At 38.0% G+C, this 17110-nt stretch overlaps 1 protein-coding gene across 1 annotated transcript; it reads right to left on the reverse strand.

Annotated features, from left to right (window-relative positions):
- Window positions 1-941: 941 nt before the first annotated feature.
- On the reverse strand, window positions 942-7843 carry LOC146315932 (uncharacterized). Its single transcript, XM_084736051.1, has 4 exons — window positions 7734-7843; window positions 7527-7647; window positions 7223-7398; window positions 942-5171 (listed from the first exon to the last, which is right to left on the reverse strand). The coding sequence occupies exons 1-4, from the start codon at window positions 7737-7739 to the stop codon at window positions 1215-1217; spliced, it is 4260 nt and encodes a 1419-aa protein (XP_084592177.1). The 5' UTR covers window positions 7740-7843; the 3' UTR covers window positions 942-1214.
- Window positions 7844-17110: the final 9267 nt, after the last annotated feature.

Below are 17110 nucleotides of genomic sequence, written 5' to 3' on the forward strand. Positions count from 1 at the left end.
AAATATTTTGTTTAATTTTTGAAAATAGTCATACATGTCATGTTAGCAGGATGTGGGACACAACCCTTGAGCAATAACGGTCTCATTTACTGTTGTTCTGTTGTTGTGGAATGGAGCTATGTGGGAAATATCAGAAAAAAATTTGAATGTGATGGATCAACAAGTAAAATCATTCTTTCGTAGATATACCATTAATTTGGTCACGCCAAATGAAAAATCTGACATAAAATCAAAACCAAAATATCTCAAACGTTTAAAGCTCTTGTCATCAATGTTTGGGTTTTTTTGTCTTTAAGTTTGTTCACATTTGAAGAAATTGGATTTTTTTTTTTTATTGTTGTACTTGTTTTCTCAGTATGAAATAAACACTTTCTGTGAAGGCTTTTGTAATTTTTGGGGGAAAATTAAGGAGAACATGTGCACCTGTCTGTTAGATACACGCACAGTTACAACTGATGTTTTTTTTTCAATGAGGACTCTTATATAATATTCTGATCTTTACTTATTGACATCACTTCATATTACCAGTCCAGAATCTTCAAATAATTTCCATGAAGGTTCCTAGAAAGAACTATGTAATTGGACACTGATTATATGGAAATAGACACACTGAGTCACTTCAGTGACTTGCTATTGTATCTTACATCTTACTTTATTCAACAGTGGGTTAGCTGAAAATGCAAGAATGGGAAATTTGTTGTGTGCAATTCAACTTATATTAAGTTAAGTTTTAAAGTTTTAAGTTTTTGGTTATATTAGTAAAGAATCACAAACATTTTGATATGTAACATATTGTGTTATTTATTGAACAAGAAGTTAGCAAATGCACTCACTCATACAATTCACTTATTTAAAATTTTGATGGTAAAGTAATGCACTTTTCACAAACCTAAACAGCTCAATTATTCACATGCAATACTGAGACAATTATTTAAGCACACTTCCAAATCAACAATGTTTAGAAAAAAAAAGCTTATATAAATAACAGGAATATAAACATTACAAAAAACAAATTTCATCATTAGGCTAGCTATAGTTATTACACAAGAAGGATACTGTAGCTGGCATTATGTCTAGAAAACTGTGGAAAGTGTAAATTAACCAGTTAACTTCTCTTTGTATGATCACAAACGAATGCATCGAATTAGTTTAGTTACATGTATTTACAGAATTTGTGGGCTAAAGCTTTATTAATCAGGTTGGCCTGGCAAGAATCAGTCAGCATCTGAATCTTTGATATTAAGGCCAAGCATTTTGGAGAGGCCCAACGACAACTTATCATTCTCATCTGATGTCGAAATTTTGGGAGCTACGAGGCCCAGTACAGACTCTGGCTTTTCTACTTTGAAAGTACCCCCTCTCACCAAAGAGGAATCTTCTGCTTCTGTAGAGGCACTGACATCAAGACTTGGGGTGGCAAGCTTCAGATCAATATCAGTTTTCGCTTCAGTTGGTGAGACATTAGCTGAAGGTACTTTTTCTTTTGCCATTTTTAATCTCTCCATAATGTCAACCTTTTCTCCTGCTTTTGATGGCACATTCACTCTTGGCAAGCGGATTCCTCTGCTGACAACATAATCCTTTTCCTCTGTGTCGAGTTTTGATAAGCCAAATGTATCAGCAATTCCTCCAATGCCATCATCTATGCTGCTCCTGGGCAGTTTGTGGAATTTGAATGCAGGAACCTCAACCTCAACATTAGACACATCAGTTTCAGAGTCAACACCGCTTCCCTCTTCATCAGTGCCTGAACTAGACTTTAATCCCCATTTGAACGGCCATCTCAGCTTACTTTTTGGAGAGTCTTTAACTTCGGCATTTGCTTCAGCTTTGATATCTACTTCTGGTGTGTTAAGGCTTGTCTTTACTTCGGGAGCAGAGGTACTCACACTAGGTGAAGTGATTTCTCCTTCAATACTAGGACCTTTGACCTTCACATCAGGTGAGACTTCAAGATTTGCACTAGTATCAACATCTGGAGCTTTTATACTAGACCCAGAAAAGTTCAACTTTGGAAGCTTGAAATGTGGCAATTTGGGCTTTTCAAGATTGGCATCTACACTTGGAGCTTTCACATCTACGTCAGGTCCTTTGATATCTCCTTCTACCTTTGGTACATTTAAGTCTACTGCAGGACCAGAGATGTTGGCATCTGCTGTAGGAGTGTCTGTGTTGACCTTTGGCGCCTCTATTCCAGCCTCAACTGAAGGTTTAACACCTGGAACTTCAACTTCAGGACTTGACAGAAGGTTTGGAAGTTTAAAATGAGGCAATTTAAAGTCACCTAGATGGGAATCTAAGTCCAGATCTGGTGTTTTTAATTGTGTATCAGGGCCTTTGAGGTCTGCTTTGGGCAGATTAACACCTGCATTTGGAGCTTTAAGTGTGACATCAGGTGTTTCCAGTTCAGCATTTGGCAACTTGGCATCTATGTTTCGTGCTGACAGGTCCGCATCAATTTTTGGTGAAGACAGACTGACATCCGACGCTTTCAAGTTGAGATCAGGAACCTGGAGATCTGCTTTTGGTAAATCCAGACTTGTTCCCTTGACATCAGCTTCGGGCAAATTAAGGTCCACATCTGGACCCTTAATTTTTGTGGCAGAAAGATTTAAGTCAGGTAAACTGATGTTAGTTTCAGGTGTCTCAAGATCAGTGTCCACATCTAGGTCTGGAGCACTGAGGTCTCCTTTAATTGTGGGGGCAGAAAGGTCAGCATCCACATCGAGATCAGGTCCTTTTACCTTTGACCCTGAGAAACCAAACTTTGGCAGTTTCATTCTGGGTAGCTTGAATTTTCCAGCTGAGGCATCAATATCTGGAGCTTGAAGGTCTACATCAGGTCCTTTGAGATCAGCTTTTGGTAAATTAATGTCAAGATCTGGTGCGTCAAGACCGCCTTCAATTTTTGGTGCTGACAAAGAGAGATCTGGTGCTTTCATGTCCACAGTAGGACTAACATCAATGTCTGGTGCTTTTAAATCAGCATCCAAGTCAGGGCCCTTGACTTTTGTCCCTTTCAGTTTTGGTAGTTTAAATTTAGGTAAACTCAGCTTGCCATCAGGTGGGTCAAGATCAAGATCTGGACTATTAAGATCCACATCTGGACCTTTGACATCAGCATTAGGCATGCTGAGATTTAGGTCTGGAGCCTCAATCCCACCATCAACTTTTGGTCCTGAAAGATTAAGATCTGGTGCATTCAAATCCACATCTGATGTCTTGAGGTCTATGCCTGGTACCTTCACATCAGCATCAATATCAGCCTTTGGACCCTTCAGTGTGCCAAATTTGGGTTTCTTGAAGTTGAACCATTTGAATTTCCCACCTTCAACATCTGGAGCATTAATGTCTAACTTGGCACCTTCCAGGTCAGCTTTTGGTAAGTTTAGATCTACATCTGGTGCATTAATCTCGCCATCAATTTTTGGTGCTGAGAGATTCAAGTCAGGAGCCGAAACATCAGTATCTAGACCAACATCTGGACCATTAATTTTCCGACTTGAGAGTGACCACTTTGGCTTTTTAAGAGTGGGCCATTTCACCTTGGGAGACTCAATGTCAGCATTTGGTGCATTTATGTCCACATCAGATGTGGGCAACTTGACGTCAAGATCAGGGGCATCAAGTGATGCTTTAGGAGAGAGATTGATGTCAGGTTTTTGCACATCAGCATCAAGGTCAACATCTGGAGATTTCACCTTTGGCCCAGAAAGCATGAACTTGGGCTTTTTGAGTGTTGGGAACTTGATTTTGGGGGCGTCAATGTTAGCATCAGCTTTGGGTAGATTCAGATCAACATCTGGTGTGTCAATTTCACCATCAATTTTTGGAGCAGAAAGATCAACATCTGGTGTGCTCAGATCGGCATTCAAGTCCACATCAGCTTTGGGGCCATGAAGTTTGGGTTTCTTCCACTTCAGATGAGGCCAGTTAATTTTCGGTGGGTCAGCGTCAAGATCTGGGGTCTGAATATCTAGACTGGGGCTTTCAAGGTCAGCTTTCGGGAGATTCAGCTCAGCATTAGGTACATTAATGTCACCCTCAATCTTTGGAGTTGAGAGATTTAAATCAGGTGCATTTACGTCTGCATCTATGCTTAAGTCTGCTTTTGGGCCTTTGGGCTTCTTCCATTTCAGGTGAGGCCAGTTGATTTTACCAGATGGAGCTTCTGCATCAATATTTGGAGTTTGCACATCTAGATCAGGGCCTTTAAGGTCAGCATTTGGCAAATTTATATCTATCTCGGGGGCATTTATTCCACCTTCCACTTTTGGAACAGAGAGATCAACATCTGGTGTGTTCAGGTTTGCATCTAAGTCAGCTTTTGGGCCATGAAGTTTGGGTTTCTTCCACTTCTGATGAGGCCACTGGATTTTTGGGGTATCAATATCAAGATCTGGGCTTTGAACATCTAGATCAGGGCCTTTGATGTTGGCTTTGGGAGTGTTAATGTCAACATCTGGTGTACTTAGATTCCCTTCGATCTTTGGCAAGGAGAGGTTGGCATCAGGTGCAGACAGGTCAGCATTTAAGTTAGCATCTGGTCCTTTAACTTTGGGAGCTTTCCATTTCATATGGGGCCACTTGAATTTGGGCGCATCGATATCAGTATTTTGGGTTTCTATATTTACATCAGGACCATTTAGATCAACTTTTGGCCCATTCAGCTCCAAATCTGGATTTTTAACGTCTAAGTTTGGTGCTGACAGGTTCAGGTCTGGTGTCTCTAGATTTCCACTCACAGAGGGGAGATCTACATCTGCTTTTGGTGATTTGATGTGAGGCAGATTGAAGTGTGGCATTGTGAATTTTGGGGACTTGTATTTCACGTTGCCTGTTTTCATTTCTGGTTTCTCAAGGTCGAGCGAGGCACTGGGAGTGTTTAGCTGGGAAGTTGCGACACTGACATCAGGGGTCTTAAGGGTGCCATCTAGATCTCCTTTTACATCTGTTCCAGTCAGTCCGAAGGAGGGCATTGTGAACTTGGCACCAGCATCAGCTGAAGGCTTATTTAGACTAAGACTCGGAAGGTCTCCATTGAGAGTGGGACCACTTATTTCACCCCCTAACTCCTGTGCAGCATTTAGATTTCCACTCAGGCCATCAAGGGAGACAGCTGGTGCCTCAGCTGATGCATCCAGGGACAGATCTTTCTTTAGGTTGAGCATCTGGGTAATCAAGTGATAAACAATGTCATACAAAGTCATAGATGATCAATAATACTATACTATTTAATTTCATTTTTGCAATTTTTTTAAACATGTAGTGCCTAAATATACAGAAGGACTGATTTTTTGAAGGGCCACAAACATAATCCTGTCATGAAGACGTATTGCTTAGTTAATCAACACTTGGAATTCAACAGAATACATGAGCACTTTACTGTGTCCCTTTTTGCCCTGCAGACTTACCCCTGAAGAAGACATGAACATCATTAGTAATCCAGGAACCATGATGATTACAATTCATTAGTTGGTATATTAATTAACCTATGGGTCTTACATTAAATCATGCATGAGATGTGTGAACTCTTGTCCTTTCCCGATCGTTCATGAAGCACTATATGTACCCTTACTATAAAGAGCTACATTAATAAAATTTGTGACATTTACATTTATTTAAAAATGTGCACAGAAAGCATTTTCTGGAGCTCTGGACTTTTAAGTGGCCAGGGAGAAAATAATGTTATAGAGAGATATATGAATGCCAGCCTATAGGCCATACAACAGACGCATCAGACTTGGTCACTTATCGAAATGGCAAAAAAAATATTTTCCATCTTATCTCTTAGCCATGCAGAGTTTGGTTTTGTATACCCAAGTTCAGAGATCAGATTGGGATTAAAACTATTTTTGAATGATGAAAATGTCTTTATAAACTGTTCACAGATACTGACAAAGTGGGTAACACTTTATAATAATCATGATTAATAAATGATAAATTGATAGTTAATTAAACCTTAGTTAAAAGTTGTTTTACTGTTAACAAACACTAAAATAATAATTACTAATGTATATTAATTATTAGTGATGCTATAATTGACATTATTTGAGATGGTTTTGTGCAACAGTGTAATCACAATGTAATTGTTATCATCCATCAGCCGTTATAAAAAATTAAATGTTAATTATATAGGTGACACTCTATGATGCCTGTGTCCATAATGCATTATAATACTATAATACATTATTATAATATAATAATGTAAAATTATAGTTATGAGCACTTATAAATATTCATAATAATTTCTAAAAAAACAAAACAAAAACATCCTAACACATCATTTTATAATAACTCACAAGGTCAAGTATTATAATGTATTAAATTATATGCATTATTATCACAGTTATGTGTGATTATAATGTCTGATGAAATTATTATAATGTATTACAACATTTTTTTTTTTTTTTTTTTTTTTTTTTTTAGGGAAAATAGTACATCAGCTAAGTGTAAATGTCCATCATTCATTTGGTAATTATCCAAAAGTTTCGTTACATTGGAGTTCTGTTATGACAAATAAATTAATTTTACAGTGTTTTGTGTGTAGTTGTTTATATTTATTTTTTCACTTTATGTACATCAAACAATGACCACTTATAGTGTTTTATAACCATCTTGTAACATATTATATCTGCTAGTACTTTATATAAAGCACCCAATGACCTCTTAAGAGTAATCACACCATAATGCATTGCAAAATGGTCCTAATGTATTACAACCATGAGGATCATAATACATGATGATCCTTGCCAAACAATGTCAGGGAGTGGTCAGCAGTTATGAATACTTGATGTTATAAGTCATTGTTAAATCCTTTACAATGCGTTATGACTATTGTTATAAAGCATTATTAGTATTTATGTGAGCATTTATGAGTGCTTATAACTATAACTATACATAGCTTTAAGTACAGTGTAATGTATTATAACTATGTTTATAATGCATTATAGACATGGTCATCATGGAAAGTGTCACCATTTTATACTAAACAGACAAGAAATAAAATAGCATAAATTCTAAGATTACTAATGTGCACTAAATTGCTTCTTATCCTTCTTCTTCTTAACTGTAGAATAACTATCAACTAAGTTTAATTAACTATCAATTCACCATTGATTAATCGTGGTTATTATAAAGTGTTACGCCTGGTTTAAACAAAACTAAAACTATCTGCACATATCATATTTCATTTGGCTGAACCAACACTTGTGATGTTTACCTCAGCAGGGTCTTTGAGACCTAATCCCAGGGAGCCGAGGCCAGCACTGGCACCCAGCTCCTTTTTTGTCACAACCTTCATGTTGTTATCGTACGGCTCCAGGACCTTCAGGATGCTCAGCACTTCATGTTTGTTGAGGTGGTCGAGGTGTATAGTGGCTGCAACGATCTCATCCCCTGGAACAACCAGAAGCAACTCATGAAAACCAACAGATTTCTATTTTTTCCTGAAAGTTATTTACACACACTGGATGAACTTTTCGTAACTGCAGCAAGAAGTTTTAATATCCTGGCTTTTCTTGTACCTGCTTGCAGGCCACTCTTGGCAGCGACTGTGTCATCTGTGATTCCTGTAATGATGACTCCTTTGTCAGAGTCGTCCAGCATCAGGCTGTCTGAAAAACTCCTACTCTTGCTGTCTTCACTCTGTTTTGAAGTGATTTACAATACATCAGATGAGACATGATGGCACAGTTTTCATACATTTGCACCATTTGGCTGTTAATACTCACCATCATTATTGGGTGTATTTACATCCACATATTATGGGATTTATACTGAAATACAAGAAACCATGGAAGCTCCAAACCACAGCAAGTTATCTGTAAAACCAGAGAAAACCAACATCAGATGTTGAATTATGTTATTATGTCTCAAATCAGTGACAGAAATATATCATGAACCTTATGGAAGATGAAGAGGCTTTGACATTTATTTTAAAACAAATGTGAAATCTCTATACACTATTACAAATAAAGGTTCCAAGAGGGTTCTTCCTTAAGGCCTATGGTTCTACCCAGACCCATTTGCTGCTGAAGAACCCCTATTTGAAGAAAGGGCTCATTAAGGGTTCTTTGTAATATTGAGGGTTCCTTTAAGACCCCTTTTCATCCAAAGAACCATTTTTGAAAGAATTGTTGAGATCATTGAAGAACTTGTCATGGCTTTGTACCATAATAAAAAGATAGATAGATAAAGATCGATAAAACCATTACAATATAAAAAAGTTTTTGGTTGAACCCCCTGGGTGGGCTCTTGTTAGAGCTCTTGAAGGTGGAACAGTTCTGGATAGAACCTCCAGAGAGGGTTCTGTGTGGAACCATTACACCATACAGTAGAAGGGTTCTCTGTAGAACCTCCCTTGGGGGGTTGGCTTCTAGGTAGAACTGTCTGAAAATTAACCCTTTATGAAAATGTTCTATGTCATGTCATGTCATTATTATCATCCATTAAAAGACTTTATCTCTTTCATTGTGAAGAAAAGTACCGAAAACATGCTTTTCAAGTTTAGTCTTTCAAGTTTATTCAGAAAACTTAACTATCAGATGAATATTTATGTCACATACTGAAAGAATGTGACAGAAATATTAATCTGATATGTGTGTTTATATATAAATATTTGTTTTTGCCTTTGCCTTTACCAGCATCCTTTCGTAACTTCTTCAGATTTAATTCTCAATTTCACTGTTACAACAGGTTGATCATTTTTACCTTCCTTTTTACAAAATGAAACATGTCTAGTTCTCCCTCAGATATTGAGTTGTACAGATATGAAATGCAAAAGTACATGTTATTAACCGCTTATTTCCTTATCAGATTTTTAAAAGGAAATTTGCATCACATTTAATTCATGATGTTTAATTATTTCTTGACATATACATTATGTATATTATGTTTTGTTTTTGCTCTTTTTTATGTATTGTCTAATGTATTTCTTTGTTTTCACTGGATCATTTTTGTGTTGACTGTTTTCTGTTTTTTTCTGCTCATGTAGGTGTTTCTTGTGTTTTTTTTTTTTGTTTGTTTGTTTTTCCTAAATTATGTTAGTGCTAGTTTTGATTAGTATAATTGCGTTTATTTGTTTGTTTGATTTTTCCTAGACGGAGGGGAGGTCCCTTGTATAAGCCTGTGACTTCCTGATGTCTCCTGTCACATTTATTTATCTCTTTATTTTGTCTTTCATCATTATATTTTATATGTGTGCAAATAAAAAAGTAACTTGTGGTATACCTGCATATTCAGTATAACATTTACAGTATATCTGTATATAAACTGTATATCTGCATTTAGAGCATATTTGCACATACAGTATATCTGCATAACATATCTGTGAATACAGTATATCTGCATAACATATCTGTGAATACAGTATATCTGCATATCATATCTGTGCATACAGTATATCTGCATATCATATCTGTATATACAGTATATCTGCATATCATATCTGTATATACAGTATATCTGTGTAAGCCTAAAATCTCCTAAAATCTGGCAATTCCTGATATTTGACCCCAGATGAACATGAAAGTTGACCTTAAAATATGAAATGAGACCAAACAGCAACAGCATCAAAACTCATAGTATGACTGCAACACCAGCTGATGGCCTCCATTATAGACTCTAGAAATCTCTTGTGCCATCAGCTCTCAGTAAGGAACACTTCACCGCTCTGCCTGTGCTTAGAGTTCTCCACCTGCCTTCAGCAGCTCTTTAACTCTCTGATACTGACTGACGCCCACACACAGTCCAACCTCACACTGCAGGAATTCAAAACCTCTGCCAGGTTTGTTCAGGGGAATGTATGCATCGAAACCAGTTGGTTTGGATGCATTCTGACTGACATGCCACACCGCTCAGCTCTCTCTCTCTCTCTCTCTCTCTCTCACACACACACACACACACACACACACACACACGCACACACACACACACAGACAGCACTCTCTTCAGCCACACTTCAATATCCTCACATGTAAATGTAATGTAATGTATTTCACTTGCAGTATAGTCACACAAAGACAGCGCAGGCTTTGAGTTTAGCAGCTGGTTGTGAAACAAGTCTGCATAAGATTTAAACTGTCTGATGCTACAAAAACACTTGACATTAATCCATCAACAGCCATCAGTGTTAATGCAGTCAGATACTTCTTGGAGTGCTAATCAGGTCTTTAAGATTACAAACAACTCAGCAGTCACAACATAGTCACGTAGTTATGAGTGAAAAGTCTGCAACTTTTCTGAGTGCCATGACAGGCACATGTAAGGTAATAACTAAACTGTTGACAACAGGTGTGCTTAATGCATTTTTTGAGAGCTCAAAATACACACTTCATTACTTGTCAGAACCATTGTTGTTCCTGTAAATAATGATGAATAATAACAAGTTATGTAACTACATGGTTTCTTTGGGCTCTTTGCAACTCTACAAACCAGAAACAAGCAGCAAATGTGAACAAACAATGTGGTTAATAGGTGTATCCTCTAAAACAGGGTGGCAACATCAACATCGATACCACCCAAATATTGCAAAACAGCAGGGTGTGAATCAAAGGGTGGTATGTCCCAATTATAATTTCATCTACAGTTATTGCAGTTTATTTTGAAATACATTTCCAAAGATCTTGACTTGTGAACAAATTTGGAGAATATTATAAGACACCATGTAATTCCAATGTATGTAAATAATATGACCCTGAAACATTCCACTTTAATATTCCTTTAAAGACACTGTGTGTCCCTGCACCACATGTCATTTGCAACTTCCACAATTAATCAACAAAAAAAATCACTTTTCTTCCTAGGTCAGTCTAAAATGACTGATATGAAGATGAATCAGGAGCATAAAAAGAGGATCTGTCCATGTATGACAAAGTAATAAACCTAACATTCACAATATACAGTAAATCAGCTTAATTCATGTCAACAAGCTATGTTTTAACAATATATTTTTAAATTAGGACAGTTGCTGTAGACAACATATTGGATGAACTCACCGTATGATTGTCCAAGAGACGTCTCCTCCTCAGTATCACTGCTCCTCTGTCAGGCAGGACAGGATGGATCTGCCAGTTAAATGCCTATCAGCTTAAACCCAGCCAGGAGAACAGGTTAGGCTGCATCAGCACCGCCTCTCACAGTGCCCCCTTTTCCCCTTACAACACACACACACACACACTCCCACCCACACACACACACACCTTGACTTCAGACACAGAGAGTAACTCGCAGGCTTTTTGGCATCCGAAACCTGACTAGAAAGCACAAGAGAGAAAGATACCACTCCTTCTTAACTGGACTAACCAGGTTGACAAAGTAACAAACACGTAGCAACAGTTTGTCACACACCAACACTTCACTCACACCCCAACACTTTATTCATTTCGCATCCATTTTGATACCTGACATTTTGATGTTGAACACTGTTTGGCACTTTTGCCAGGCCATAACACTGGGATTTTGGCGAATTTAGGGTTATTTTGACATTTCTGCTGAGTAGTTAAAGAATCATAACACTGTATTTGCATGTTTTTGCCCATTTACAATAAGTTATTGTTTCTTTATATTCCTAAAAGGAAGAGATTGTTTTTTAGTATTGGTAAAGAATACTAATTTTTTTTTTTTTTTAGAACAGACTGGTTTCTATTCAAATCGCAGAGCTTTGTGTGCTTTTACTGCCCTCCCTCAACACTCAATACTAGACTAAAATTGAACAACAATAAAAGCAGACATGATTATCATGTTTCATGTATCTACCCCCTAATTTTCATACCATAGTGACATGAATGTAAACCAACACTATAGCTCACATAAAATCAATATACAAATAAAAAATTAAAATAATTGTACTAGAATTTCAGATTAAAGATTAATTTGTCAATAAATTATTTTTGGTGACTGAATAATTGGATTCGATATGATTGGTTTACTAAAAAGTCTACATGTAGTATCATTCCATCTTTTATGGCACCCAAGATAAAAAACTTATTTGATTGGCTGGTAGGTAAACAGTTTTACCTGCAGTCTGAATTGGTGCTCAAACAAAAAGGTAGGTTGCAGGTACCAACAGCAACAACACTAAGGGCCCTATCTTTCCTGGCGCAAAGTCGTTGTCGCTGGTGCAGTGGTTTTGCTATTTTACAGCTGCACAAGTGCCAGTTTTGCCACATCTGCAACATAGCAAATGCACTTGCACCTGATCTGTGCCGCTGTGGGCAGGAGGTCCAAACATGAAGGCAAAATGAAGGCGTAGCCCGTTGTGTTTGCTAACTTGTGCTCGGTGCATTGGAGTAAAAACCACTTGCACCTTAGACCAGCTAAAACCTGGTTGAAGCACAAAGTCTGTGGCGCAATAGGTCTGAATGCACAAGATAGCACCTAGCACGTTTGGCCAAATCACACACACATCTCCACAATCACAAAACACCTTCATTTATGTTCAGTCTTTTCCCCATATAGTCAAATGGACTTTGAACATATTTTCTATCAGAAATAAAGTGTAAATATTGAAGTTAAAAGTGTTAATGTGTGTGTGGTTCACCCTTGGCTAAGGTGCACACACTTCACTTTCACAAAACACCTGGCATTTATGTGTAACAGCCGTGTGCACGTGTGTGTCTTAAAGGTTAATCTCACTAATAAGGAAAAAGGAATTATTATTATCATCATTATAAAGCCTAATAAATATAACCAGACCTGCAAAGTGCACACTGGATGGGATCACAGTTGCCAGATCATCTTCAACAGATGAGTCAGCATGACAGCTGGAGCAGCTGGAGTGTTTGCATCTGCGTGTTTATCGGGATCCAGAAAAACAGGGATTAAACAATTATGATATATAACATACAAACTGAACAAACTTTATATCTGACTGCACAAGACCAGCCACACATGTAGGTATGTGTACCTCTGTCAGAGCTGGTTGGATATGCCTGTGTGTAATTTTGCACACTTTAATCTTCAGAAACACTTTCTGAGTCTGTTTCCAGCACCCACAGTAGTGTTAGCAGGACGGAGGAGGGAAGACAGGAGGAGGAGATGAGGATTAGGAGAGAGAGGAGAAGGAGGAGGAGCACGGACAGCCACATAATTGCTCCTCAATCGGCTCAAGTGGCACACCTGAGCCAGGTTAAGATGGCCACTTCGTGGCCAGACTAGGTCGGTTCACCTCTCTCCTCAACTGCACCATCTCACTGCCCTACTCCTCACTCCTCTCCCCCACTTCTCAGCCAGCGGAACTGCATAATAATGATGGTGATGACAATGAATTATAAAATGCAACACATTTTCAAGGTGCTTCAGTTACATAACCAGTTACATATCTGCATTTACGGTTCATTTATTGTATTGTTTTTTGCAGATGTTCATGTAAAATGAACTATTTACACATGACGCTGCTTTGGAGACGTCCTGTTGTCTCTGTCACACTCTCACTCCTCGAACTAGGAGATCTGTCTCCTGGCGCTACAAATCTTTTCTCTTTGTTTCCTCCAGGTAAATTCGCCATCTTGCTGACACAGCACACACTACTGGCACACCTGCTTCTTAAAGGTGATGAGAGCTGACTTTCTGATTGGTTTATTTCATGTTCAGCCTAAACTCGCCTGTGAATTAATGAGGGCACTTGGGTGTAGCTGATAGGTGTATCCCACTTTGTGCTGGTGGTGCAAAAGGCGGGGCAGCAAAGGTGGATTTGGACACACCTTGAATAAATTAAATCCAATGCACTTCACGTTTTCCACTTGCGCTTTAGATGAGTGTAAGATAAGGCCCTGAAACTTGACATGGTCAGCTGACTCACCTGTGAACTAACAGTGCTGAAAAGTAATTAAGTAAATTTACTTAAACACTTAAATACTTAAATATGTACAGTTTTAGGTACTAGTACTTTATTAGATTTTTTTTATTTGTTTGTTTTTGTGAGGAGGATAAAGGGAACTACAGCTAGCTTCTCATTATACAACACTGTGTAAGAGGATCCATAAATTAACCTTGTGCCTAGTATTTCCATTTCACAGTACTTTATACTTCTACTACACTACATTTCCGAGGGAAATTTTGTACTTATTACTCCACTATATTCATTTGTCAGCAGTTGTAACTAGTTATTTTCAGATTAAGATTTTACTGACAAAACATAGGATCAGTTCACAGAGTACAAATTGAGCTAGGGATGGGTATTGTTTATAAAATTAAGATACCAGTACCAGTAACCTTAAAGTGATATTTATACCAATAGAGTACTTAATTTGATACCCAGTAGAAGCATTTTATGCATGTATGCATCAGACATCACTGATGTGTAGCATAGCAATGCTTTACAATGTTTTGGTGGCATCTTGGCATGCTGAACTGTCAATTCCATCAAAGACAACACGTTCAAGTTCACCACACCACACACTGTATGGATTAGCTCCTCCAGTAGTGCGACAATCACACATTGCATTAAATCAAAGAATGCTTGACCATACAACCATATGAATTCGCTTTTTTCTAGGGTACAGAAGGGATTGGTGTGAGGTATCGTTTGACTGGAGAAGTTTCCATACTACTTGGTGCTGGGTTATTTAATTTGATAAAGTATCGAGTACAGAAACCCAGCCTTAGATTAAACTATGTGGTTATGGATTAAGCTGCTACCCAATAATTTATGAAGTGGTTAAAATTAGTGTCACCTCAACTGATTACAATTGTACAATTCTGCTTACACGTTCCAAGGGTCATTTATTAGTCAACACAGGGTTGCACAACAAAATTCAAGATACAGTCCCTTTACGAGAAAAACATTTTTTTTTAAATGGTGTAACGCGGAAGATGAGTTGAGCAGCATGACACTGATATGTTAAAAATGTCAATAATCTACTAGCTGGTTGACTCATGTTTTTAGCACACAGCCAGGGATGTTATGAGGCCCAGCAGCTTTACTCATATCCTCTATGGATACTGAAAGCCACCAGTCCTCTGGAGGTGGAGTCGAGTTTACAGCTGACATTGTTGAGGAGATCAAAGTGAGTATGAAATGTACTGAGCTGATCTGGTAATGAGGACTCAAACACGATGGAGGAGCTCCTGCTTTTGTAACCTGTGATGTTCTAAATCTCTAGCTACATACCTTTGGTGTTGTTGGTACTGGGGTCTCTCTCCAGTCCTGTTTGATTAAAATCACCAGCTGCAGTAAAAATACCATCTGGTTGTTTTGTCATGTGACTGCTGGTAACCCCATGCAGTTCCTGTGGTGCATTTTTTGTGAGTCTGCATCTGGAGGAATATTAATGCATATTAATTAGCTACATTCATAAAAAAAAAATATGTCAATAATAATAATCCAATAACATAGGCCCTACTTTTAATTTGAAGCTGCAGGCTAGCTCTTTCTGCTAAGCTAAGCTAACAAACTGTTGGTTATAGCGTCATGTTTATTACACAGTAATAACACACACTAGTGTGGGATCAATCTTTGACTCTGTAATGAAGAAAACAAATAGCTGACAAAACACCCTCATCATTTAGCAGCTGTTCTTGAGCTTTTATACAGCCAACATGGATGAAAGGTGTTTTAAGTGCTTAGAATATTCAATAATTGAATATGTACAATTTCGTGACAGCTGGGCAACTTTATTTAAGATCAAGTGATATCATTAAAAGCTCTAGAACAGCAACTAAATGGATGTTGTCTGGTCAGATTCTTTTCTACTTAAAGTCTCAACAAACAAACATGGATGACGACTCAAACTGAGGCTGTATTTTCATTTGACTGTGTTAGTGTGTCTGCTTTGCATCATGGTGTTCACCCCCACCTCATCTATTATTTTATTGTACTGGGACGTCATGTATTATCATTTATATATTATCTTTATATCTGCAGTGATGGAAAGTAACTAAGTACATTCAGTTAAACATTGTGCTTAAGCACATTTTTGAGATACTTACTGTATGCATTTTCTTTTCATGTTACTTAATACTTTGCTACATTTCAGAGGGTGATATTGTACTTTTTATTCCAACTTCATTTATCTATGTGGTAAGATCTATTGTTATACAGAGCTCCACCTCTACCAACCACCACATCAAATAATATCCATTCATCCATTTTCTGTAACCGCTTATTTATATAAGGGTTGCCGGGGGCTGGAGTCTATCCCAGCTGAAATTGGGTGAGAGGTGGGGTTCACCCTGGACAAGTTGCCAGTTCATCGCAGGGCTGATGCATAGAGACAAACAACCACTCACACCTACAGGCAATTTAGAGTCACCAGCATGCATGTCCTTGGACTGTGGGAAGAAGCTGGAGAACCCAGAAAGAACCCACACAGACACGGGGAGAACATGCAAAGTCTGCACAGAAAGGTCCTGTCCCAGCCAGCTAGGGGATTCGAACTCAGGCCCTTTTGCTGTGAGGCAGCAGTGCTAACCACTGCACCACCGTGCCACCCATCAAATGATATTTTTTTCCTAATTAATACCTTAACTTTGATACATTAAATGCACTATACTTTGTGCTCCATATTTCAATGATGTTTCAATTTCATATAACGGGAGGACAAAATAATACAAATACCTGTCGCTCTGATTTGAATACAACATGATGGTAATGCAATAAATACAACCTCTGTGATGTTCATAAGGTTCCATCTTTGTGGCGTCAAAGTGGTAAATTCCATAAGGTTGTTGCGAGGCATTTCAGTTATTTTGAAGATAATGTTCCCACAACATTCTCTGTGCTAAAATACACACCAAGCTATGCAGCATTAGTCACTACCCAACCCTTCCAACCAATTAATACAATGTGATGACTGTGTGGTGCACAGATTGAGGAGGGTGTTGTCAGTGTAAGACGATAGCTAAATAATGATGAGCAACAGAGACTAGATTAAACACAAGCAGATGGGTGAGTTAGCATGTAGGAGTTCTGCTTTAATGTTAACATGAAAGTCACAGAACACTGGTAACGCACAAAATGATGTAACTATGTCACAGATGCTCTAAAGACGGTTTCTTCTCAGCATTTTGATGTGAATGTTTTCAGATACAACCAACAGAGCTCTATGACCACACTACAGGCTCTCCAAAGACACAATGGAATAATTAAAACTTCACTCTAATTTTTTAG

Source organism: Lutjanus erythropterus, chromosome 14 (assembly GCF_056507025.1).
Source record: "Lutjanus erythropterus isolate fLutEry1 chromosome 14, fLutEry1.hap2, whole genome shotgun sequence".
NCBI lineage: Eukaryota > Metazoa > Chordata > Actinopteri > Lutjaniformes > Lutjanidae > Lutjanus > Lutjanus erythropterus.